This window comes from Lathamus discolor, chromosome 2 (genome assembly GCF_037157495.1).
Source record: "Lathamus discolor isolate bLatDis1 chromosome 2, bLatDis1.hap1, whole genome shotgun sequence".
NCBI classification, from domain to species: domain Eukaryota; kingdom Metazoa; phylum Chordata; class Aves; order Psittaciformes; family Psittacidae; genus Lathamus; species Lathamus discolor.
In genome coordinates, this window is record NC_088885.1 from 32,082,910 (window position 1) to 32,109,610 (window position 26,701).

Consider the following 26,701-nt stretch of genomic DNA (forward strand, 5'->3'; position numbering starts at 1 on the left):
CAAATACTATTTACATGCCACTGCAATGAAAACAGTATGTGTTAATTTATTAACACATGATGAGACAAAGCTGGATTGTCAGTACGCTTTCCAGCTATCTACCATCCACACAAGAAAACCAAGGCCTGAATGTATCTGGTTTTTAGTTCAAAGCCTGAACAAACAGGTTTTACATGTGAGAACTGAAACTCTGGCCTCTTCACTGCAGCCAGCTCAGATTAGCATCTTCCTCTCTGATGCTGACCACATCAACTTTCTCTATTAATCTGCTAAATATGGCCAAACAGCAGAAACTGCAAACAGTAAATCAATTTAACAGTTGCATTGGTATCCACATGTATGTTTTAAAGGTTCCTGTGGTGGGTAATTCCCTACTTGCAATGTCAAAAGTAGTTTACAAAATGGCCTAAACTTATATTGTATTCATTGAACAAATACTAGTGCCTATAAAAAGGGAAGAGACACTGTGATACTGCAACTAAATCAAAAAGGTGGTGCGTATTTGCATTCTGTGCTTATTTCCTACTCTACTGAAAGAACAGGTTCTTCTTTGTTCCTTCCAGTACTGGGCTAAGCTGAAATGCTGCTTCTGATAAAGCATGTACAGGTCTACTCCCCTCACATCCCAGAGAAAATGGAGATGAACTAAGAGATGGTGCTCTCAGCCCAGTCACTCCAGGTGAGACAGCAGTGTCAGCCAGGCTGGCAGGGAACAGAACTGATGCAGAGCAGCCAATAAAGGGATGTGAGCTGTATGCCTTTCCCTTGATCAAACAGGGCTGTGTAGTTGTGTCACCTCCTGTTCAGGGCTTACCCTTGTTTAGAGCTTGGAAATCCAAGCTGTTATAGGAAACACCAGCTGCTATTCATGCTCTTCCTGAGTTAGGACATTCTATTAATTTCCAAGTCACCAAATGAGGCTAAAGTACTTTTTCCTGCAACCATCAACTGCTGCTGCTCCCACACATCAGAGCCTTCCCCGCTTGGATGCGCACATTCCAGCCAGTGACAAAAAACGCTGGGAACTGCCTGCCACATGGTATCAGAAAATGTATTTGAGGAAGGCCACAAAGACATTGATAATTTCCAACCTTGTTTCATGTTTCCACATGGTGCTGTGAATTATAATACAGGAGGTGCTGCATACAGCGGTAGGAACACTAATCAAGGAAGGAGAGGAGAATACCTGCTTTGATTTAGAGGAAGATAGCAAAAATACCACTATGTTTTCATTCCTTTGCTCTGTGAGCTGCCACATACAACCAAGAAAAATGAATGCAAGTGGTGTATTAACTGCTACCAAATCAGGATTCTTCACAGGTGATCATGTGTCAAGCATATCGTGCAAAATGCCACCACCCTGCAAGTCTACAGTGCGATGAAAGCATTAGACCCTAAGGGCTATACCCTGCTTTCACCAAAATATACCTATTAACATCAGCAGGTGCTGAATTAAGCTTTAAAATGCAGGTAGAGTGAGTGACAAAATGGCCATAGCAAACAGACAAGCTCTGGAGTTTTTAGGGATGTGTCATGATTAAAATAAATGAATCCTGGGGAAACATAAGCCTAAAGAAATATAGAAGGTCAAGTTGTCCTTACTTTCTTGCTGTGGAGGAGGCTTCAGCAGGAGGTAGACAGACACTTTACAGCTCCCCTTTTTCCAGAGAGCTCCCAGTACACACAGCCTGACTCTGACACAGGGGAGGCAGCTGAGTGCATGGAAAAGTTTGAGACTACACGCCAACATGCTCCAGGTGGTCTCCAGAGCCTGCCTGCAGGAAGAAGTGCCAACAAATGCTGGTAACATTTACATCAGTGAGATCCTGACCCAGACTGTCAGACCTCTGCAGGAAGCTAGGTGCCCTGGCAGTTGGGGAGAGCTGTGCTGCCAGCCCTGCAGCACTGAAATCACTGACTCCAGAGCATCTTGCCACTGGAACCACACTGACCCTAGCGCAGAGTGCAGATAATACTGCACAATTTTCTCTAGTGCAGTTTCTACTTCAAACAGGAGTAAACCTTGACTTGCAGAAATGTTTTCACCTGCTTAATGACACTAGCCACGTATCTGCTGCATTACCAGCCCAAATCTTCAATGAAACTGAACATTCTTCCTAAACTTAAAAAAGGAGACTCGAAGCACTGAACCCTTTTTACATGACTGATCTCTGGGCAGGCTACCAAATCTTAGACAGCTTCTGAAGAGGATGACGTGGTGGACACCTATCAGCTTCTGGCTCATCAACAAGGTTTTCCAGTTATCTTGACTGTTTCTTCTTAGCCAGGTCCACGCTATAAGCCAAACCCAGATATCCTTGATTGGTTTCAATTCCAAGAGAAAAGTCTAGTAAATCAATGAATTACTTATAAGATCTGCACCACTGAAAGGTGAAGAACAAAATTACTTCTCTTGAATTTCAGAAATTGCTTGGAAATTCTGACTTAAGTTTGCATGGTACATATTCAAAGCATTATCAACTTTTCGTTTTAATCTTACTGAATTTAGATAGTAAGTTCCCTAACTCGACAGAGAGATCCAGGAGCTTATTCAGAGTCCCCAGGACAAGTGTAGAAGTAACTCTGTGGAAGCAGATGGCAGGATACATTCACTCTTTTATCAGCATAACTAGGAGTTTATTGATGTCACAAATCAGAAAAATGGAGACAAGAACATTCAGAATGTCATCCAATGTATTGGTCACACAAAGAGAGAGGCAGACAGTAAATGTAAACCATTAAAATTTCTACTTCTCTGTCATGGTTTAAACCAATCCACACAGCTCGTCCACTCACCCCCCCGCCCCGACCCTCCCCGCTCCCGGAGGGATGGGGAGGAGAATCAAGAGAATGTAACTCCCACGGGCTGAGATAAGAACAGCCCAGTAACTCAGGTATAACACAAATCACTACTGCTACCACCAATGATAATATTGATAAGAGAAAATAACAAGAGAATACGATGCCACTGCTGAACGAGTTCGACCCCCCCGAAGAGAGACCGTGCCCTTCCAGGTAACTCCCAGTTACCTCCCTGGGCATGACGTGCTGTGGTATGGAATACCTCTTTGGCTAGTTTAGGTCAGGTGTCCCGTCTCTGCTTCCTCCTGGCCTCCCCTCGTCCCCAGCAGAGCATGAGACTCACAAAGTCCTTGGCCAGAATAAACATCACTTAACAACAATTAAAAACAATCGGTGTTATCAGCTCTCTGCCCAGGCTGGAAGTCAAAACACAGAGCTTGCACCAGTTACTAAGAAGGAGCAAAATGGCTCCTGGTAAACCCAGGACATTCTCTAAAGGAAGAAAATGATAGATCAATTCTACATAAGCCTTTGGACAGTCTAGAAACATAAGCAGGTAAGTGGTCCAGAATCTGAAGAGAAATACAGAAGCAGAGGACAGTGACAACCTGCAGATGACAGCGTTCAGAGAGTTTCTCTGCTTTTTCAAACTGATAAATGGAGCAAAAGACAGAATCAAGGAACCATGTTTCCAGTTTTGGTGCTACCAAGAACTGCGTAGTCCCACTGCCTATGAAAAACATCACTCCTGTCCTCTCTCTGATCCTGGATAATGTTGACACCCACTCATCATTCACCCCCTTCTTTGTGCATGTAAGCCTCATGAAGCCACATGGTGAAGTACAGGGTCCAAATTAAAATTATGCCAACCAAAAAATTGCAAGGACATTTAATTTGACCCAGTTTAGTTTCTGGATTTGGTTAAGTCACAAGGTTTTGGCAAATGAAGGAGGAAGGCTGTGTTTCACCATGAGCAGCAGAGTAGCTTTTGCCAACAAGAGTCCCTGACACCATGTCTCATTCTTACCCCATATCCATATCCCCATACCAGAAAAGAAACTGATCCAATTGGAAAACAACCCCACAATAAATGTGTATTATTTTATTTTTCAGCTGAATTATTCCCTGTGTCTCTTCTCAGAGCAACCCAGGGCTGGGGATAAGCAGCTGGGGCAGAGATGCTGCCAATGGCACAGCCACAAAAGTGATTCCCAAGGACCCAGAGGCTGTGCAGTGACTGCCTGGCCTCAGCTATGCTTTGGCTTTTATAAAATAGCCCCTTTGCCCCCAGCAGTTCAAAGTCCAGCCCACTTCCAGCTTTCTGGGATCCCCAAATCACCTTTCAAGGATCTCAAAGCAATTTATCAATATTCATTAATCACTGCAGTTTTATAGCACCCTTCAAGGTCCTACATGTTTAAGACCCCATTTTATACCTGGGTAGACAAAGATGCAGGGAAGTGACATAATTTGGAGGTTACTTATTAAATAACTGATGGAGTCAAAAATAAAAATTCAGTGTTCTGGCTCCCAGTTTTTAGCCTGCTAAATACCATGTGCCCTTTTTACCCCTTTTAGCCCAGTAGCTAAGGTATTGTCCCATACAAGAATGAGTCACTGTTCCACACTAAAGAAAGCCCAGCATGCAAATTGTGTATGTGGAATTTCCTTCTATGCAAAGTAGTTTAGTGTTACAGAATAAATCAAAGAGGGACAAATTAGGCTTTCTTTTCTTTCAAACTCTGGGACGAACATCTGGAGGAAAGGAAGTATTATGGGAATATGTAACATAACTCAAAGGAAACTAGTGAGCTTCCTGCTTGACATGTTCCTATACTATGCTCACAGCAAATCATGGTAGAACAGGCATGACTCCTCTCAAGTGCTTTATTTTTACAGAAGGATGGATCATGTAATTTCACTGCTATTTTGCACTCCCGGCAAGAGGGCGTACACCTCGAAAATTTTGGCCACATTAAATAGACTCAACAAAAGGAATAAGTCCCCATAAAAGTACATAGTAAATAAACATACTTTTCTTATTATTTTAACAAACCCATTCTTGTCTCTTGTAGACTGGAACAAAGCTTTTCCTAGCAGCCACATGATCCCAGTCCTACATCTGAGCAAGAGAATCCTTACCTCTGGCAAACGTTTTCCATTTCAAAAAGATGCCTGTGCCTGTTCTGCACTGAAAAAAAATAACAAAAAAAAAAAACCCTCCTAGGACATGAAGAAGACTTTTTTTCTTAGAAGATAAAGAAGTTGGCTTATGAAGAACAGGTGATAACCTGGGGCTATGCATTCATTCCAGCAGATGAAAGATCAACCATCTGGAATAGTATACTCTCTTCAGAACATGACAGAACTAGATTCAAGTCCCTGTTCCTCCTGATTCAGACCAAAGACTTGAACTTCAGGTTACCTCTACTGCAACCATGTACCTACCTCTTAATTACTTGCTCTTACTCAACATGAAGGTATAAACTGACAACCTCATTGACAGACTCAATTTTTTCTTGGCTTGTAGTGGAAGACGAAGTAAAAAATTGCAAACCGTCGTCATCCTGGTAGAGCTCTCTGCTAATGCTGGTGGATCTAAAGGTATGGAGGGAAACAGCAAACTCCTGCGCTGCTGTGCTAAATACATTCTGTTTCACTGACTTCAGACATCTATTCCACCTCACAGCTATTCAAGCCACAAAAGTATCTGCAAAAAATTTTAGTGTGATATAGTCGTTAGGTTCACTTGATTATAGTCACTAGGTTCCCGTTGATTCTGCAAGAGATGCAGTATAGGCTCCAAAAACCAAAAGCAGTGAATCTGCCATCAAGCTACCCAATAGATCTGTCCCAGGCGGACCAGATACAACAAAAGCAGTGAAGATTTTTTAAAAAGAAAAGCACAGATTTCAGACATTTGATGTCAGCATTTTACCAGATGTTGTGGTTTAAACCGATCCACACAGCTCATCCGCTTGTCCACTCCCCGCCCTTCTTGCCCTCCACTTGCTCCCGGAGGGACAGAGAGGAGAATCAAAAAAATGCAACTCCCACGGGTTGAGATAAGAACAGTTTAGTAACTAAGGTATAACACAAATCACTACTGCTACCACCAATAATAATAATGATAAAGGAAATAACAAGAGGAAAGAATACAACACCTCAACACCAGCCGACCAATAACTCGCCCCACTCCCCCCAGCAGAGCCCCGACCAATACCTCCTCCAACCCTGCAGTCCACTAGCCCTTCCGGGTAACTCTCCGTTACATCCTGGGCATGCCATGCTGTGGTATGGAATACCTCTTTAGCTAGTTTAGGTCAGGTGTCCTGTCTCTGCTTCCTCCCAGCTTCCCCTCCTCCCTGACAGAGCATGAGGCTCAGAAAGTCCTTGGTCAGACCAAACATTTGAGCAGCAACTAAAAACATCAGCCTTATCAACATTGTTCCCAGGCCAAAAAATTAAAACATAGCACTGCACTAGCTACTAAGAAGGAGACAAATGACTGCTCCTGCTGAACCCAGGACAATGGAGCTCTAATTACTGACCATGAATTCAATAGTACATCGGTGCAAGGCCACAGTTTTGTCAAGCTAACAAAAACTGCAGCTTTGGACATGTCCCAGTGTTAGTTCTTGTCTCCTTGCAGGTGTCCAGCTGGACAAGTGGTTGCACCCTAAAATAACCTTGATGTGTCATAGCTGGAATTTCCTCAAGAAATTCCTCTGTTGTTAGTAATCTATAGGACCCAAGGCTCTAAACTGTTAAACTTCTTTTGTAAGCCTTTTAACAACTTCAGCCCCACCACTAACCCGCTTCAATGAGCAAATCATCTGTCTTCTTAATGAGAACACTGATTACAAAAGTAAATTAACAGAACAGCTCTTCAGTGTCTGTTGTCCTTCTGAAAACATACCTGCCACCCCTGTATCTCTTTCATTTTTAACTAGGTAAGTCACAGAATCAGTACATTCAAACTATATGTACTTATATACTTTTAAGCAGTTCATAACTCTAATACATATATTTATCTGTAAAGGTATTACAAGGTGGATTTATGAAAGATTTCCCTCCCCATTGGTGCACAGAAGTACCAGAAGACCCCCAGCCTAGAATATTATTTGTATAGTTGAATAAAGAAATTCATATTCTTTTGCTCTCTAATGAACACATTAGAGAATCTTAAATTTTATTTGAACATTAGTGTCAATTTGTAGAAATTTATTCAGTTGATTTGACTATGGAAGTGGCACTATAGACAATCTAAAGAATATTTTCCCTCTTGCTGAGGTGAAAGGCACTTTTACAAGTTTGCTAAGACAATAAAACTATAAACAGATGTGATTTAATTAATGAGTGCAAAGCTTCATTGAAATAATATCTGGAAACACTGTACAAACTATCACAGCTATTACAAAGGCTTAATTTAATTAAGCTGTAGCTGCTTAAAAAGAATTAAAAAATGCAATTGAGTGCAAATGTGCCCCAAATGCATGCTTCAGCAAAAAAAGCTATGACAAATTACTTTAAATGACTACAGACAGAAGTTGCTTTCTACGTTTTACTTAATGCTAACAGTAAGCAAACTTTAAAAACAGCAGGCTCATTTCATAACTGAATATTTCAATACAGATTTTTCATTTATTTTCTGTCAAAGCAATTGGTTTAAGGCAATGAAACATTTAAATACGATAAAAATACAAATATCCAGTTTTACATTTCCTTATGCTTATAAGTGTGATTTGTACGTAATGATAAATTAGAACTGCAAGCTTGCAGAGTTACTTTTACTCTAGCCCACATTTGATATTAAAATAATTTCTGTGGATTTTAAACAACTATTTCATTTTATTTATCAATACATTGAATATAATTGTAGGAATGCAACAGTACAGAGAAGAAGCTTATCTGCCTATTTAGAAGCTTATTTATTACTATTTACTTTCTATCCATTAGCAAAATTGAAGTTTTAGGAAACCTAACACATACGGTAGATTCAGTGCCTTAATTAAGAACCTCATTCTAACACATTAGCAAGTGGGATTGGGGAAAAGAAAATCACTCTAATTTAGTTTTCGTTTTCCCCTACAACTCTGTGAGCAACATTACAGTTAGAGCATTCTGCAAACACTATATTCACCGAAGAGGAAATTGGCAGAGTGCCACAGAACACCAGTTCCAATATACCAGTCTAACCTGGTCACAGCAAGCTTGCAGTACCGAAAACAAGTAAGTAGCTCACATAGAATCAAAGCACAAAACCTTATAAATTTCAGGACTTCTGGGGACACTTTTTTTACCCAGACCATAAATCTGAAAAGAATGATAACATACTAGAAACCTGAAACAAAAGCAGTATGGACTTTCTGACTTGGGTACTAAAAGTACCAAGTAAAAATGTAGCCATGTACAAAATCATCATATATACATACCCTAATTTTACACCCTCCAGAACACATCTAAACTGAAGTAATCCCTTCTCTCTCCCACCACATTCCAAACAGAGCTTTCCTCCAGTGAACCACCCAGCTGTCACATATTTTCCCTCTTCTAGATCACCTGTTTTTTTTCTGAGAAATAATAATTACATTTCATCTCCTTCCAAACCAGTGACCCAAATCAATCCATGCTTCACCTGCCTATTGTGGGCCACAGACCTTCAACACCACATACTGAAGAACACCTTTAGGTACACTATCTGCCAAAAAACCTCTGGAAGACCAGACTTGTGCATCCATGCCATCTACCTTTCTTATGGTAGCCACTAAGTTCTGTCCTCAAACTCAGACAAAGATGGTGATTTTTAATTTGAATGATAGGAGGGCTCGCCAGTCTTCCTCACAGCCTAGATCTCTGTCATACTATGCTTGTATATATAGCCCAATCATACTATGCTTGTGTTTGCTGCTAATGTTGGAAAATGTGAGGTTATACTAATCTGAAGAGAGCTGCTTTAGAAACACAGTGGATAGCATCAGGGGAGCCCCAACTCCAATTCTCATTATGTGCATGGGATACAGTACATGCAGAGAGGAATTATACATACACACAATTATAATCCTGCGTTCAAGTTGGGGAGGGAAGTTGCGTATTCCTAAAGGAGAACAAACTAGAACTCTGCTTTCAGCAAAAATTCCCCCTTGGCCATCTTGGAAAGAGCAGCTTCACTTCCAAGTGGGTTACAATGTCCCCAGCCCCAAAGAGCAACACTGCTCTCGGCTGACTGACACACACAGCTTTGCAAACCAGCAGCATTTCTGCTTTGAGATGGGTTGCCAAGAGGCCAGCCCAGCTTGCCAGCTCTCCGAGTGCAGGGAGAGGAGCCTGGCAGGATGTTCAGGCATCTCATTTACAGACCAAACGCCATTCCCTTTGAGGAAGGCAGATCCACCATGAAAGCACAGTTTGAGCCCCAGGAGGGAAAGCTGGTGAAAGCTTTAGGGCAGGGATACTTGCTGAGAAATGAGGGTCCTGTGGAGAACACACAGAGCCGCTCCATTTTATTGCCCAGATCAAGCGCTCATTACTGTTTCTAAGAAAGTAATATAAGAGTGAGCTATGCTTTTAATTTTTTTTTTTTTTTTTTTTTTTAAGAAGAAAGATGGGCATGATACACCTAATTCTGTAAGGACACCACACCCTGAACATTTACAGCAGGCACAAGGGACTCGGCAGTAAGTCAATGCCAATGAATCTGCCATCACTTTCATAGCAGCAGGATGAGATGGGAAGGTCTGAAAGCCTGCATTTGAGTGGTACTTACTACAGCCCAGCCTGCTGCTTTTCTCCTTGGAGAAGAGATGGAACAGCTCCCTGGAGCAGTGAACTCTGCCCAGTCAGCCAAATCCTGCCACCTGCACATGCACCAGGGCAGCTCTTAGACCACAAGGGAGGAAGGAAGGGGAGGAAGGGATGGAAGCTCACAGCTTCCTGAATGTATGCTACCCACCCCCACCACAGTAAAGCCTATTTTTTTTCCAGTGAAAGTAAATTACCTGAGTCAGCTAAACTCAGAACCCTATGACAGACCTTTCCCATGTCCATGTTTAGCAATGCCTTCTGGGTGACTATTCCTAATGAAATCACTAGACTGAGTGTGGGCTTAGCAAATACACGCTAACTGAGGACTGCAAGTCTGTCTTACATCTGGGCATGGGCTGCCTGGACCATCAGGAAATTCCATGTCACCCCCACCTTATAGAATGGGGGAGGAAGAGGGAGGGAAGCAACCATAATATGTAATTGCGAGCTCGAGCTGTAACATATTCCTCCCCCAGAAATAAAGGGCATATGAGGAATGACCTGGTCTTCTGCACTCTCAGCCAACATTTCTCTTTTCTGTCCCTTCCTAAGCGTAAAGGCACATCCTTGTCCAAGAGCAGTAACTGCTGTGTTAATACTGCTCAGTATGGATATGAGCAGCTTGCTCTAGCTCCCGCTAAACTGGAGTCACTCATCTCCTAAATAGCAGCAATTGCTAAGTACCATACTTTTCAAAGAAGAAAAGCTGAGCACTTCTTTCCTTTCCATTTTTGGAACTGTACCGTAATCTGTGCAGCTACAGAGCTGCAGCTGAAACCTCAGCACCCTTTGCAATGACTGAAGGAAGCAGCAAAAGTATCCACCGAGTTTTCGGAGTATCAGTCCCAACATTCCCCTCTCCCTTATGCCCACAGCATCTGTAATCTTGCTTCCAAATCCTGAAACACAATAGAAACCTCCCCTGGCTTAAAATCTTCTTTACTTAAGCACCTAAACTTTTAATTGCACATTGCAGATACGGTTTAAAGATACATGGAAATTCTGCCAGATGTCCATGGCTAGTGGATCAGCTGAGGAACAATTCAATCTCAGGGATCTGAGTCTAGCTAATTACCTTCCTCCCTCCTGCACACCTACTGAAATAATTACATATTTAATTAGACCAGACTAGACCTTAAACGCTGCCAAACAGAACAGCATGAAGTTCTGAAGTAAGATTTCTTCTTTCTCTTTCCCTTTGCACAACCTTATTTCAGTAGGAATAAGCTTGCAGATGAGCTGAAAAATCTTTTCTAAAATACATGCTTTTTTTCTACTGTCCAGTGAGCAGCAAATGGAATAAATTACATACGCATAATAGCAAGACATATGAGGAGTACATGCGATTTTTGTTGCTTCTTGCAGTTATTATCCTGGGCATCTTCAGATGAATATGCAATCAGAATAGAAATCTTTACTAGGAGAACAAAATTACAATATATTGTGCTATAAGTGGAGTCATGAAGTTTTACTGCATGTTCAATCCAGTTATTAACATCTGAATGAGTGCTTTCAGATGCATTAAACAGAATGCTGCTTTCTTCAGTGTAACTTTTGGTTGAAAACACATTTTTTTTTTAAGAAACTGCTAAACTGCCTATCCACACCATTCTTTTTAACTCCCACTGAAAAGTGCCAGCCAATATTTGCATCCAAATATACCAGCAGCAAAGTAATTTTAAGCCAAAGTACTTGAAGCACTCATATACCTTATAAATTATTTACATACATCCTAAACCCCAAGTATTTCATAATCACTGAAAACAATTTGGTAGATAGCATCCTGAAATCATCCACTATTTGCTATGTGTACATGACAATAACAGTAACTGACAGTTAGTGACAAAGTAATAATTTAAGTGTGTTGACAATTCACACACTTCAGGGAAATGTAAATGCCAGAGGACAGCAGCTACAGCTCCACGACCAGTGTGTGCCCTGGATTCTGACCATCAGATTTGATATTTCAGTTTTGTAACCTAAATCTCCCTTCCCTACCAGAAAGAAACCAAAAACCCAAACAAGAAATGTCTTACTTGCTCTGCCTTCTTCAGTGGTTTTCTATCCACCTGCAAAAACTGGCAGTTTTCTCTTGCCAGCTTCTGGACCAGCTCAATCTGTCCGATGTCATCTCTTCCCTGGAGCTTGCAAAAAACCCCTGCCTTAAGGGTGGGAGAAAGAGCAAAGAGATACTTAAATCCACAGTCACAAGACATGACACCGCTACAGATTTCAACCTTAAAAGAAGTGCATTTGTTTTCTCATATTTGTGGTATTTCAGTGCCGCTTGCTGAACACAAACGAATCACTGCTTCCTGGGAAACAACCGGAGAAGAGCTGAGGCACATCTGAATCTCTAAATATATCTACTTTGGAGGAACAAAGGCAGGGCTAACTAAATCAACCGTTCCTCTGAGTGTGACTATTAGATACCCTGTGTTTTATTTATTCTTGTCAGCCTGTTTCCTGTTACGTAACAGAACAAGAGCAAGAGGTTAAAAACTCATGGGAAAGTTAGCCAGGAACAGCCCTGGAAAAAGAATGAAGCGCAAAACAGGTCACTCCTAAAAATAACAGCCTACAACTCCATCTGCTCCTGCTCCAAACATTTTTCATGTATGCAAGCCTCAAGAGTTAGAAGAGAGTTGCACCATGTTTATTTATTCTGTACATAACAAAGCAGTATCTCCAGATTTTGTTTAGGGAACAGAATTAGATTTGCTTTAAAATCTACATTAGAACTTTTTTTTTTTTTTTTCTAATATTCTGCCAAGTTATTCAAACTATGCTGACAGTGTTTCATCAAAACATTCAGCACTGGTTGTTTTAGAAAAATACCGTATATATATATAAAGATGGATTCACACTTGCACACAGGCATTCCAGACGCATCACAAAGTTAGTTGATGAGGGCTAAATTGTTCCCTGCAACACCAGTAGCTAACATTACCCTTCATGGTCTGGTCATATATATAGCCTCTGCGTAACCAAGACCTGGCTCAATGATGCCAAACAGCTTTTATTAGACCAGATGTTTCCTGATAGGACAGTGTATGCCTTGGGAGAGCCTGGCAATGTGGCATGGCCAGGGTATCGCTAAATTACTTTAAAGGCAATCTGCAAATAAACCTTTTTCCCCACTTCTTCCACCCTTTTTTTTCTACTATTCATCCTGAGTTTACATGAATCAGTATCTACTCCAAAATTCACAAAATATCTAGTGAGTCAGGACCAAAAGCCAGAGATACCCTTACCGCTAACCCATAGTGCCATGCAGGCTCAAATCCTTTGGCCTTGAGAAACTCCTGTTCATGACAGCTAAAGGTGTGAGACTGCTCACCTGAACCATCCTACTGTGCGCCGCTTTCTCTACCAAGATGAAGGAAACGTGGGTTAAGGTTTCTTCAGCTTAGGAGGAGAACAAATCTGCTTTCTAAATAAGTGCTTTAACATTGATGGAAAAAATTAGGTTCCATGACTGAGTCCAAAGTCATCCTTACCAAATTATTTGAAAGACATTTTTACATGCCTACATTGATCCAGTCTAGATGAAGGCACCTCCTCACAAACCTACATCAGGCACTTGTGCTCTGCAGAAGAATTTCAGATGCAGTCTGTGGTTTGCATGTCACAGAATCACAGAATCACAGAATCCCAAGGGTTGGAAGGGACCTAAAAAGATCATCTAGTCCAACCCCCCTGCAAGAGCAGGGTAACCTACAGTACATCACACAGGAACTTGTCCAGGCGGGCCTTGAATATCTCCAGTGTAGGAGACTCCACAACCCCCCTGGGCAACCTGTTCCAGTGCTCTGTCACTCTTACAGTAAAGAAGTTCTTCCTGATGTTAACGTGGAACTTCTTATGCTCCAGTTTACACCCATTGCCCCTTGTCCTATCAATTAGTGCTCAGATTCCTGAGGAACTCAACTTTCCCACCTAAGTAACCTACACACTGGTTTGAAGATCAGAAATCCACCAAGAAAATAAGGAATTGCAGCGCCTAACCCAGAAGTCCTTACATTTTCCATGAGATTAGCTCCTAATCTTTAAATTATAGAACCATGGAATTGTTTAGGTTGGAAAAGACCTTTAAGATCCTTGAGTCCCACCAATAACTTAGTACTGCCAAGTCTACTACTAACCATGTCCCTAAGCACACCTATAAAAGACAGATTTATAAAGCAGTTCTGACACACCATTATCACCTGCACATCAGGAGTGAGATTTTATCAAATGTGGAAGAATATACTGAACTAGTTGTCCAAAGTTGTAGACAGAAAAATATTTTACTCTACAGTAGATACTTAAAAATTATCAGATGAGCTGTTTCATAGCATTCTCCTTTTTCTCCAGTAATTTATACATGGAATGTAGGTAATCCTCACAGACTTTGCTGAGGTCTGATGTCTGCGCTTCATAGCTGGGGATATTAACTACAGCCAAACTTGCTTATTTCATGGCTTTGGGATGCTTGTAGGACAGAGTATAACAAGCCCCAGGCTTGTAGGCTAAGGACAACTCAAAGTGTTACAGCCTATTAGGATTTTTGGGACTATAAAGATTTATAGTCTCCTTGGTTATGGGACCTTAGTACTGCAGAGGCACTTTTCACACCTTCTTCTTATGCCCAGACAAGTCAGACCATGAGTGACATAGATGGCTATGAGTTCCTGTACTTCAAATGTCAGATGGACATTGACAATGCAGTGTTCATTCTGCTGAACAAATACTTATTGATCTTCGGTGTATGAAGCAAAGCCCAGTGGTTAAAACCACTTATGCTAAGATGAGGAAGGAGACTTCAGTTTTGGGATAACAGCTGGCTTCAGTTTGTTCAAATAAAAGAAACATCCCAGAGAAAGACAATTTTTTGAACACATGGGCCTCACTCTTTTTCACCCCTTGCCCTTTGCCTGTGTACAGACAGAGCATATTATTGCTTTCTGCATGCATGAACACCCCAGGGAAGAAGTTACTCTAGATACAAACCCATTAGCCTTGCCACAAATATGGTCTGTATTCAAACTGGCAATTACATTAAAGAATCATATTGTCCCATTTCAAATAAGAAAGAAATCTTACATTTTAACATGTGCCCTCCTCTCCCAACTATTTTTTAATTTAAAGAATTGCAGAGAACATTAAAAATGTATTTATTTTATTGGGTTTTCAGAGGACAAAATGTCAACTAAAACATTTCTGGGAGGGCTAAGGTATTACTAAGTTAATTGTACATGCTTGTCTCTGGCAGTAAAGAATGCACTTGAAATACAAATGTTTTTTAAGAAGAAAAATATTAATCACTTTTAATTCTGATTTCCTCAATTATGCTGACTTTCCATGATAAATCTTTCTGCTAAATACTTATAAGAAAGCACACAGGTCAACTAATGAATTAATTGATGACAGCTTCCAAAAGCTGGCTGAGAAGATGTTGTCAGAGTCTCCTAGAACTGGTTATCTTCACTTGTCAATATAAATTTAATTTGCAAGCAATACCTTTGAAGCTATTAGACAGAAGCATAAAGCCAAGTTGCTCTACTTGCGAAGTACAATTTCAATTTGTATTTTGTGTGGGCACACACCTTCCAAAGTCCCATATGCCCAGATGTTGATGCTTAGTTCTCTAATTCATGTACTTCAACAGAGACACAAGGACTAACTTATGTGAAGGTGAAAATAATGAAGTTGCATATTTTAACTGGCTTTAATTTAATGAATGATAAAAGAATGTAGGAGCTTTATAGCAAGGTTTTATTACCATTCCTGGCCCCAAATTACTATAATTAAACGTGTTTATACAATATTTGAAATGAAATAAAACGTTTAATGAGAAGGAGTAAATTAGACACTACTAAGGTTGAAAAAGCAGAGATGCTGACAATACATTTTCTGTTTCAGCACATCCATTGGAAAATATTCCCCCTGCAAAGGCCATAAATGAATATGCTAGCAGTGACACGGAGGTGAACTAAGACATCCCTAGGCAGACAGGATGGGATTTTTTTACTTACATTATTTACAGTTTACAGCATGCTTCCCTTTGAAAACCCCTGTACTGAATTCTTTCCACACTTGTAACAGTTTTGTCAACTAATTCCAATGTAAGTGAAGACTTTGTCCTGCAAAGCGGTGTTCAGAGCAGGCACCACACCCTTCAGCTCTGCCAACACAAGAGGTTTGTGGTGGCTTGGCTTTTTAACACTGCACCTCTGTCTCCTGTGTCTGGTGAAAACAATGTAATTATAACAGGCTTCACGTTGACCAACCTGACAACTTAAAAACATATGTCACTGCCTCGAAAGATCAGTTGCTTTGGTCCAGTCACATACCCAGCCTCACTAGATTGAAAACATAAAATAAAATCATTCACACCCATAAACCAAACTGCATTGGGTGATCACAGGATGCCATTTTTATGGCACTGACAAACAAATTGGAGCAACAGCTGCTTGGATAACACTCTCACTCTCCTCCCGGTTGGGCACATGGTCAGGTTTTTTAACTGCTGACTTAATGAATGTTTAATTTTAAATGTGTTTCAGATTCTTTCAAATTTTAGAAGATGGTTTCCAGGCAAATAAAAGCTGAGCAAATCAATATCCCAATAATAAATTCTCATGGGTTTTTATAATCTGCCCACATATCTTATTAGCTGGCTACTTAGGAGCTTTGATCACACACGTCATAGCCTTTCTTTTTACATCTCTGACATAAACAAGAACATTTTCAAAAAATAATAATCACAAAATAATCAAGTAGAACTGAGTAATATAAAACCTAAAAAAAGGAAACAGAGGTCAGTATTTCCCCCTGTGTCTTTTCTATAGCTCTAGAAGCCTACTCCTCAACCCCATGCTGATGTGAATTAGGAATCAGGCAGGTAACAAAATTTTCACATACGTGGGCTCCTACTATTTTTTTTTCTTTTTTTAATAGATTTGAAACTATGTGCAGTTAAGAAAAGAGCAGGCCATTCCCAAACATGTTGCTTGAGCATTACTCCAAAGCACAAGCTAGAAAAGGCCAGATACACACTGATGCAGTAGGCATACCTAAATCATAGAATCATAGAATACTTAGGGTTGGAAAGGACCTCAAGATCATCTAGTTTCAACCCCCCTGCCATGGACAGGGACACCTCTCACTAAACCATCCCACACAAGGCTTCATCCAACCTGGCCTTGAACACCGCCAGGGATGAAGCACTCACAGCCTCCCTGGGCAACCGATTCCAGTGTCTCACCACCCTAACAGGAAAGAATTTCCTCCTTATATCCAATTTAAACTTCCCCTGTTTAAGTTTTAACACATTACCCTTGTCCTGTCACTACAGTCCCTGACAAAGAGTCCCTCCCCAGCATCCCTATAGGCCCCCTTCAGGTACTGGAAGGCTGCTATTAGGTCCCCACGCAGCCTTCTCTTCTCCAGGCTGAAAAGCCCCAACTTCCTCAGCCTGTCTTCATACGGGAGGTACTCCAGTCCCCTGATCATCATCGTGGCCCTCCTCTGGACTTGTTCCAGCAGTTCCATGTCCTTTTTATGTTGAGGACACCAGAACTGCACACAATACTCCAGGTGAGGTCTCACAAGAGCAGAGTAGAGGGGCAGGATCACCTCCTTTGACCTGTTGGTCACGTTCCTTTTGATGCAGCCCAGGATACGGTTGGCTTTCTGGGCTGTGAGCGCACACTACCGGCTCATGTTCATTTTCTCATTGACCAGCACCCCCAAGTCCTTCTCTGCAGGACCGCTCTGAATCTCTTCTTTGCCCAGTCTGTAGCTGTGCCTGGCATTGCTCCGACCCAGGTGTAGGACCTTGCACTTGTCGTGGTTGAACTTCATAAGGTTGGCATCAGCCCACCTCACAAGCGTGTCAAGGTCCCTCTGGATGGCATCCCTTCCCTCCAGCGTATCAACCGGACCACACAGCTTGGTGTCATCGGCAAACTTGCTGAGGGCGCACTCAATCCCACTGTCCATGTCAGCGACGAAGATGTTAAACAAGGCCGGTCCCAACACTGATCCCTGAGGGACACCACTTGTTACCGGTCTCCAGCCGGACATCGAGCCATTGACCACAACTCTTTGTGTGCAGCCATCCAGCCAGTTCTTTATCCACCGAGTGGTCCATCCATCAAATTGATATCTCTCCAATTTAGAGAGAAGGATGTTGTGTGGGACAGTGTCAAACGCTTTGCACAAGTCCAGGTAGATGACGTCAACTGCTTTACCCTTGTCCATCAATTCTGTAGCCCCATCATAGAAGGCCACCAAACTGGTCAGGCATGATTTCCCCTTAGTGAAGCCATGCTGGCTGTCACCAAGCACCTTGTTGTTTTTCATGTGCCTTAGCATGCTGTCCAGGAGAATGTGCTCCAAGATTTTACCAGGCACAGAGGTGAGACTGACTGGTCTGTAATTCCCCGGGTCTTCCATTTTCCCCTTCTTGAAAATGGGGGTTATATTTCCCTTTTTCCAGTCGTCGGGAACTTCACCTGACTGCCATGATTTTTCAAATATGATGGCCAGTGGCTTAGCAACTTCATTCGCCAGCTCCTTCAGGACCCGCGGATGGATTCCATCAGGTCCCACGGACTTGTGTACGTTCAGATTTTGAAGATGGTCTCGAACCAGATCCTCTCCTACAGTGGGCCCAAGGTCTTCATTCTCACAGCCCCTGCATCTACTTTCTAAGAACTGGGTGGTGCAGTCAGAGCCTTTGCCAGTGAAGACCGAGGCAAAGAAGTCATTCAGAACCTCAGCCTTCTCCAAATCCTGCGTAGCCAGTTCTCCCAAAAGCTTCCTCAGGGGGCCTATGTTGTCCCTAGTCTGGTTTTTGTTTGCTATGTACCTGTAGAATCCCTTCCTATTATCCTTAACATCCCTGGCTAGGTTTAATTCTAACTGGGCCTTAGCCTTCCTAATCTGGTCCCTAGCTTCCCGGACAACATCCCTGTACTCTACCCAGGCTGCCTGTCCTTGCTTCCATTTTTTATAAGCCTCTTTTTTCCTTTGAATTTTCCTCAGCAGCTCCTTATCCATCCAAGGAGGTCTCCTGGCCCTCCTGCTGCACTTCCTTCTAGTTGGGATGCAGCACTCCTGAGCTTGTAGCAGGTGGTCCTTGAATATAAACCAACAGTCTTGGGCCCCCCTGCCCTCCAGGGCTATATCCCATGGAACCTTACTAAGCAGGCTCCTGAAGAGGCCAAAGTCTGGTCTTTTGAAGTCCAAGGCAGTGAGCTTGCTGCACGCTCTTCTCACTGTCCTGGGGATCTCAAATTCAACCATCTCGTGATCACTGCATCCAAGGCTGCCCTGGAGTACCACATTCTCAATGAGCCCTTCCCTGTTGGTGAGCACAAGGTCAAGCATTTCACCTCTCCTTGTTGGCTCCTCTATTACTTGCAGAAGGAAGTTGTCTTCCACACAATCGAGGAACCTCCTGGATTGCTTGTGCTGTGCAGTGCCATCGTTCCAACAGATGTCAGGGTGGTTGAAATCCCCCATGAGAACAAGGGCCTGCGAGCGTGAGGCTTTTCCTATCTGTCCCCAACTTCTGCCTGCACTCTCCAGGTGTCTGCCATGTCCCAGGTCTACTACAGCTTCTCCTGGGCTCACTGTGGCTGAGATAGCCCCTACCTTTAGAAAGATACAGGTGCTGCTCACATAGCTACATGGACTGTACACCTTCAGCTAGGTTTGTTCACAGACAGTGCTACAAATCCTGTCTTTCTTGCCTGCAGGTTTTAGGTGGGCAAGGTGTTAGGAGATAAATCAATGACAGGAACTGCAACTTGCATATTCAGGAAGGAGAAAGGGTGGCAACTTGTGGGAGACACAAGATTGCAAGAGGAACAGAGATCAACAAAAAATTGCCAAGACTAGGAAAAATCAATTTTACATTAAAAGCAATAATCAGCACCATTACAATGAGCAGTATAGTTACCCTTGCAGAGTTTGAATGCATGAACAGAATGATTAAATGAACTGGAGAGTAATCAAAAAAGATTCACAGAATTAAAAAGGGTAACCAATCCCACAGTAAAATATTCTAAGAGGCAGTTAAGTGTCTTCTGAGCAATATCTAGAAGTATGATTTGGTTGTGAATGAGGCCAGTTAGGGAAGGAAGGAAAAAGGTTATTGTTTACACTTCAATGACTAATAAGTATCTTCATTTCATTGTATGTCTACTTACAGTGATTAAAATTCAATCAAAATGGCACATGCCCTTTCTTTCTAAAATACATCTCATTTTATTTTCACATCTGGTACTTGCTATATGTATTATCTAAAAAGAGCAGAAAGATACCTGAAAAATGCTGTCCAATTGCAACATCATGGGTTTAATTCCCAGAGTAATCATCAGTCTTATTCTAAATAGTCACACAAGACAAGATCCAGCAGACATTCTCCCTCCTACAGCCCCCCTCCACAGAACACTGAGGAAAATCCATTTTCCAGAGCTACTGGAAGCAGGTCCTTCAACTTGTAGATCCAAAAAAGTTCCCAAGACACCGTTAATCTTACACATTTACCTGAGTATCAGAGGTATCCTTGAGCTGTTCTAGTCCTCTTATGTCTTGACCGCCATTTTCTTCATTTTGATGAATTACTAAAATAAGGAAGAGGGAATGTATTGGAAACAGGCAGTTGAAATCACAAGAAGCAGCAAAGCGTCATGGCCCAGTTTAGATCATATAGGATGACCATTCAAGAAGCCTCATTCCGAGTTTAGCTTTCTAGTTAATTCCTTGAGTGGACAAATACTATAAGGTGTACCTTATTCTTCCCAGGCAGTAAAATGCAGTACTAAATAGTTATAGTCCTGCTACTGTTAGTCCTGATAAAAAAGTGATGCTTAAGGAAATGCCACTTTTGCATACATTATAACAAGACCTGATAAGTCATAGAGAATAAAGAAAATCAGACTTCCCTTTACTTTTATTATATTGCAGAAGGTCAATCCAGACTAAACAAAATAAACAGATTTAGCCCTCATCTCAGACTTGGAAAATTCTTTGTAAACAAAGTGATCTCAATCTTAACGAACACCACCACAATCTATGAAAGCCATCTCCAGAAACAAATGGTAACAGAAGATGCTCTACTGAAGGCCATTTGCTGTTGGCACAGAGAAACCAGTGACTTAGCTCAATTAACATTGCTTAACACCAGTAAGTTTTTCCAGACTTTAATGAAAAAAAGTTTTGGATCAAACTTGTAATCTCCAGAAGGGTCGAAACTAGAGTTGTCAGTTTACCTAGCTAAAGAAACAAGGACCACTTCTGAAGGGACACATCAGACTTCTGTACTGTGAACAGCTATATCTATAAGTATTTTTACTAGCTAAAGCCCAACATACCCTTCCAGTCAACACACCCACCTGCTATATTTTGGTGGGACATTAAGCCCTCATACATTCTGGAATGTGAAACATAGGTTAGGAGGGTCAGACCAAATGGAACACAATCAGAGTGACTTTACCTTATACTGTACTTGTTTACATACAAGCACCATACTCAAATATCATCAACCTTGTGTATACATCAAATCATTTGTCAGTGTAGCCATAGCAGTTGTGACAACAAAAGCATTCTTGAAGCAGTAGAGCTGGCAAATCCATTTCCTGAACACCAGGCTCACGGCTTTGATGGATGGGCACAAGGGTTCTGTTTGTGTGCTTCCTCCTCTCCTTCGTCCCTGGGTACCGGAGCAGACTGGTCATCAGGCTGCATCTGAACAGCCACAGCCCACAGCACACTGTTTTTAGACAAGGATCAAAAGTCCCATTTTGCCCAAAAACTATGTCTGCGAGCTGAAGCAGCCTAGGATTTGATTGGTGAGTAGATAGTCTGTCAAAGGAGCAGAAGAAGGGCTGGCAAGAACCAGCCCTTAGGTGGAACTCTCACCTAAGTTCTCCCCAGCTCTCAGCCTGAATCTTTAGGCATACAACCACATTATCACAGCTGAACTACATGCAACGTGAACCATGAGGTCTAGCTTCATGTGTCTGTGTGGTTGCTCGGGGTCTGGTGTGGATGAAAAGCAGCACCAACCTTAGGCAGCATCCAGCAACTAAAAATAAAAGTAACTTCAGACTGTCCTTGCTCTCTAACATAAAGCATATAGATTTATTTTCCTTTTACTGCAGAATCTCTGCTGATACTGCTATGTCATATAAGGTATAATTCTTCTTTCTTCCCCTCCAGTTATGCTATAAAAAAAATAAACCAAACAAATGAGTAATAAAAATGCAATTATAAAAGTGGGAAAAAGTAATTTTGTCAATACAGTTTATTCCATTCAGGGATATTTTAAAATCTATTATCAGAAACAGAGGTCTGGTATAAATCTTCGCTAGTGTCTTTGCTGACATCACTTTACCAGTGAGCTTCTGAAATTCAAGGCGAATGCTGAAAACACAGGGTCAATCTATAGCTATAACAGAAAGCATGTGTAATGGGGGTTATATCCCAGCAGCATTTAAAGCTAGGCAAAATCTGAACATGCCTGGGACATTGTGGCATATCTCTGCCCCAGGCTTGAAAAGTAACAACCCAATGAAGAGACCAGAGTGATTGCTTCAACACTGTGGCCCCTTCTTTCCTAGTGTAGGTTAGGGTTTCCTAAAGCAACTTACTCCATCCAACCGGGATGGGGGCTTTGTGCAGTCTCTTTCTTTGCAACCCACCTCCCAGCCTTCCACCTCAAGAGCTGCCTCATCCTCCTGCACACTCACATGTGTGTTACCACATTCTACCCACTGTCACTGCAGGAGACACAAAGCATTCAGGACATCCATTTGCTGAATACTAGTCAGATCAGAATGAGATGGGAACATTGCAATGCAATGCCAGAAGGCTTTACTGAACAGTAAAAAATGGATCTTTGAGCAATTGCAAATTTCTAAAGCCTGTGGTTGCATTAGCAGAAACACGTTTCCTCAACTCTCCTTTCAATTTTCTGATTTCTTCTAAAATCTGTAGCCACTGATAGGCAAAACATCCCCACAGATGCTGGCTATTAATCACAGCATTTAAAGAAGTGGCAACTAGCTACTAACAAGACCATGTGTCCAGGTTTTAAGCAATTTACATTGACTCAGTCAGCTTTTCAAACAAGCCTGAGCAGATGGATGCTCCGCAAACAGCTGTGCCGGGGGAAATGGTTAGCGGCTGCCAACTGGATTCTTGTCACTGGCCCCTATTACAAGCGTCCCCTTCACTGCCCAGTGCCAAGGCAAGCACCCAAGAGCATCCTCAAACAAATCAAAAGGACGGGTCTTCAAGGAGTAGCATGCTGTTGGGCTGGGCGAGCAGATTAGTAAGGGTATGGTATCTGGCTGAGGAGCTAGTGACAAACAGCAAACTGTAATATCTCTTACCTGGCACAAAGGGAAAGAGGGTATATGTCCACAATGCAATGGATACAGGTATCCTTGGGTGTTGAACAATTTTAGCATGAGAAATTTTAAAGATCATGAGAAAATTATCTCTGTTTAGACGTACTGTCAATGACCAAAAAAAAAAAAAAAAAAAGAAATGGAAGAGCTATTTTTACCAGCAATTTCACAGCTCAGCTCTAAAAAAGATTAAAAAGGTCATAATCCAAACCCAGCTCTCCTTGGCTTCAACGTTGTTTAGACTATGTAAGGAATGTAGAAAAGAACCAGTAAATATTTTCTTAAAGGACAAAAAGTCCCAGACCTCACACTGACATTCTTGCAAACCTCTTGGGACAGAGGGAGCAGTCAGCCTCTTTTTCATCAAATTTCCATCACAAACTTGAGTTTTGTGTCCTCTCTGCCTCCTACCCAAAGCCCTGAGAACCAACCACAGCTGAATGATTTAACTACACCTAGGGAGCAATACTCAAGGAAACACACCACCTCATACAATTTTTTTTGTTACAGGAACATAGTTCCTTGAAGGCTGAAGTGGCCACACAGATTAATGACAATCCTTAATTACATTTTCTTGTTTTCTCTATGAAAAAGTTACTACATATTTGTCTATAAAATACAGAAAAAATATGGATTTCTTAAAATATTTCAGAATATTCAGAAATCTATGTTACAGGGGATCATCACACACACATAAGAATACAACTGTTGTATTTCTATACTCAGTGTGTCAGAATTGTCCCAGGCACTCATGAGTTCTTGTGCACACAGTACAATTTTTTCACAAAATGTAATAATTCCATGAGAATTTCGCACTTACATTCAGTTGGCTGGTTATTTCTTAATAAAAAAGCTTGAAATTGCAAATACAACCATAGGAAAAGTGGACAGAAGGTTAGGGTGGGATGGGAAACTATTTCCCATGCAAGCACTGATTCTGGGACAGTTCCCTAAAACCTTTACATGTACATATAAAAAAGTTGTGAACTTCGGAGCTGGGCCAAACCCTTCTTCCCCTACCAGCACAAACTGGCTTTGCTCCCTGATACAAATGCCCTAGCACATCTTACAAAGCAGCAACACCAGGGAAAGGCACAGGTGGTTTACTCTGATCTATATGTATCTATTTAATGTCATGTTGAAACCTCACCTGCAGTATTGTGTTTGACTCTGGGGCTCCCAACACAAGAGGGACGTGGACCTGCTGGGATGAGTCCAGAGGAGGCTTAAAGGGCTTAGATGTTTAGAGAGCTGGAGCACCTCTGCTATGAAGACAGGCTGAGAGAGTTGGACTTATTCAGCCTAGGGAACAGAAAGCTCAGGAGACCTTAGAGCAACTTCCAGTGCCTATAGGAGGCCTACAAGAAATCTGAAGAGTGATTACTTACAAGGGCCTGTAGGCACAGGACAAGGGGGAATGCTTTAAAAGATTTAGATGAGACATTATGAAAAAATTCTTCCCTGTGAGGGTTGTGAGGCACTGCCACAAGTTGCCCAGAGAAGATGCATCTGTCCCATTCCTGGCAGTGTTCAAGGCCAGGCTGGATGGGGCTTGGAGCAACCTGGTCTACTGGAAGGTGTCCCTGCCCATAGCAGGGGTTGGAACTGGATGAGCTTTAAGGTCCCTTCCAATTCAAACCATTTTGTGATTCCATGTTTGGGTTCAGGGTTGAGACAAGAGACAATTTAAAAAAAAAGAAAAGCAAACAAACATAGACTGACCCATTCCCTTTCCTACCTGCATCTTTTCTCCTCCTTTGGAGGGGAGGTCACCATGAATGAAAGAAAAAGATGTTAAATGAGTTTGCTAATGTGCAGTTCAAATGTGCCCATTTGCAAATTAGCCTAGGGACTCAAGTTGTTTGTCCCCCAAGGACCAGAGCTGAGATTTTGCTAGCAGATGCTTCTGTAAAAGAACGTTGGAACAGAGCATTCTTGTGGGGGAAAGCCTTGTCCTTTAGAAATCCCATTTCAGTTCATTAAATTAGCAGAAAAATAACAAAGAAATAAGAAACACAAGTAAGTAATTTGGTACTAGCTACCACAGCAGAATCAGCAGAATCATGGGGGTTTGAAGGGAAAACCATCACTCACACTGGATCCACCACATCTTTTGTGCTATCATTACCCACCAACAGTGCTCCCCCTACTTTTACTGCCATGCTACAAATTTTAATGTAGATTTAAGATATTGGAAGGGATTTGTCTTCCTCAGCATCATGATCATTACAGGAGTGCTAAAGGACTCACTTTAGCTAAACAGATGGGCATGCAGTGAGGGTCACAACAGCCACCTGTGGCAGTATGGACCTTCTCCTACCCATGGAAGAATCCTGCCAAAGGTGTCAGGGTTACCCACAGGGCTGTGTCTCCACAATCTGCTGTTCTGTATGCCCCCAAACATGAAGGTAAATTTATTACATTTGATGAGTAAGATTTTCATAAGTCACATAATACAATACATACTATTTCAGTTTAATACTTTGCCTTACTTAACAGAGAAGAATCTTTTACCCAACTGAAAGAGGAACAGACAGTTATAAAACAAAAAATAAATAAAATCCACACATAAAGCAACTCCTGGAACCCAGAGCACTGCAATCTTCCCAGAGGCTTTGCTGTATTGTGCTTTCTTCCTTTTCTATAAATGAAGTTTCTACTTTCTACTTCTCTGGCTACAAAGATAACCTTCACAACACAAACCAAGGCACTAGCATCATTCTGCTGCTGAAGCCAGCCAGACTGGAACAATAACACCAGGAGAGGTGTGAACTTCCTCCCTTTGGTTTAATAGGGTGTTAACTTTGAAAGCTAATTATTTAATTTCTCAAAAGAGAACTGCCATCACAGTTAACCACTTTGCTGCTGAATAGCAGGCAGGGACATCTGCCCAACACTGCCCAACTGAATTTTTAAAGTTCCCAACACTGGGAACTTCCCATCACTTCCCCTGGGAGATTATTCCAATGTCTGTTCTCATTGTGGAAAATTTTCCTCTAGTGTACAACCAGAGTCTACCCAGGAGTAACTTGTGCTCATTACCCCCCACCTTTTCCATGTGACTCCTTGTAAAAAGGGAGTTTCCATCTTCTTTGTAGCCACCCTCTAAATACTGGAACATGGTGATAAGGTCTTTATGGTCATTGCAAGGACAGAAAGCCAACTTAGCTCCCCATCATTGCTAGCTGTCCCACACTTCCTCTACTTACTATACCCTCTCTGTACTACCATAAAGCATTTGAAGTCTGTGGATTGGCAAAGGATTACTTTTAATCTGGCTCAGTTTGCTGACCTGGTTGAGAACAGAGCCTCAGGCAACAGGCAGGGCAGGGGAAAGGACAGGGCATCCTACAAGCAGGCACGGCTACCAGACTCCTTGCGCCACACAGCTTCAGCTCTTGTGTTTGCTTTGGTGTCAAACTGTGGACCAGGATTGCCTGCCTTCTAGGGGCTCCTGCCCATAAACATTGTCCTTGGCAAACACGCAGTTTATCTTTGCACTGCCCTAGGCTGCTCCCAAGACTGAACTTGCTTCGATGTTGCAAAGCCACAGGCATAGCCTTGGGATCCAGGCATCCAGCCTGTGCACGGGCTGGATGGGGGCTTCACTGTCCCCAGAGCTGCTCCAGAGGCAGCTCCACTTGCTGTATAAAGCTCCATCAGCACTTAGGCTAAGTCCCTCATGC

The 26,701-nt window shown here is 42.0% G+C and overlaps 1 protein-coding gene across 3 annotated transcripts in view; it reads right to left on the reverse strand.

Annotated features, from left to right (window-relative positions):
* Positions 1-26,701, reverse strand: part of RAPGEF5 (Rap guanine nucleotide exchange factor 5) — a 134,614-nt gene that overhangs the window by 86,685 nt on the left and 21,228 nt on the right. For all 3 annotated transcript variants that reach the window (XR_010609883.1, XM_065666307.1, XM_065666306.1), the window contains exons 4-5: positions 20,149-20,225; positions 11,643-11,768 (exon numbers count right to left, since the gene is read on the reverse strand). Coding sequence is in view for 2 of the 3 variants with exons in the window: in XM_065666307.1 (XP_065522379.1) it covers positions 11,643-11,768; positions 20,149-20,225 (203 nt within the window). In the remaining variant the exon portion in view is untranslated. The remainder of the gene's footprint in view (positions 1-11,642; positions 11,769-20,148; positions 20,226-26,701) is intronic.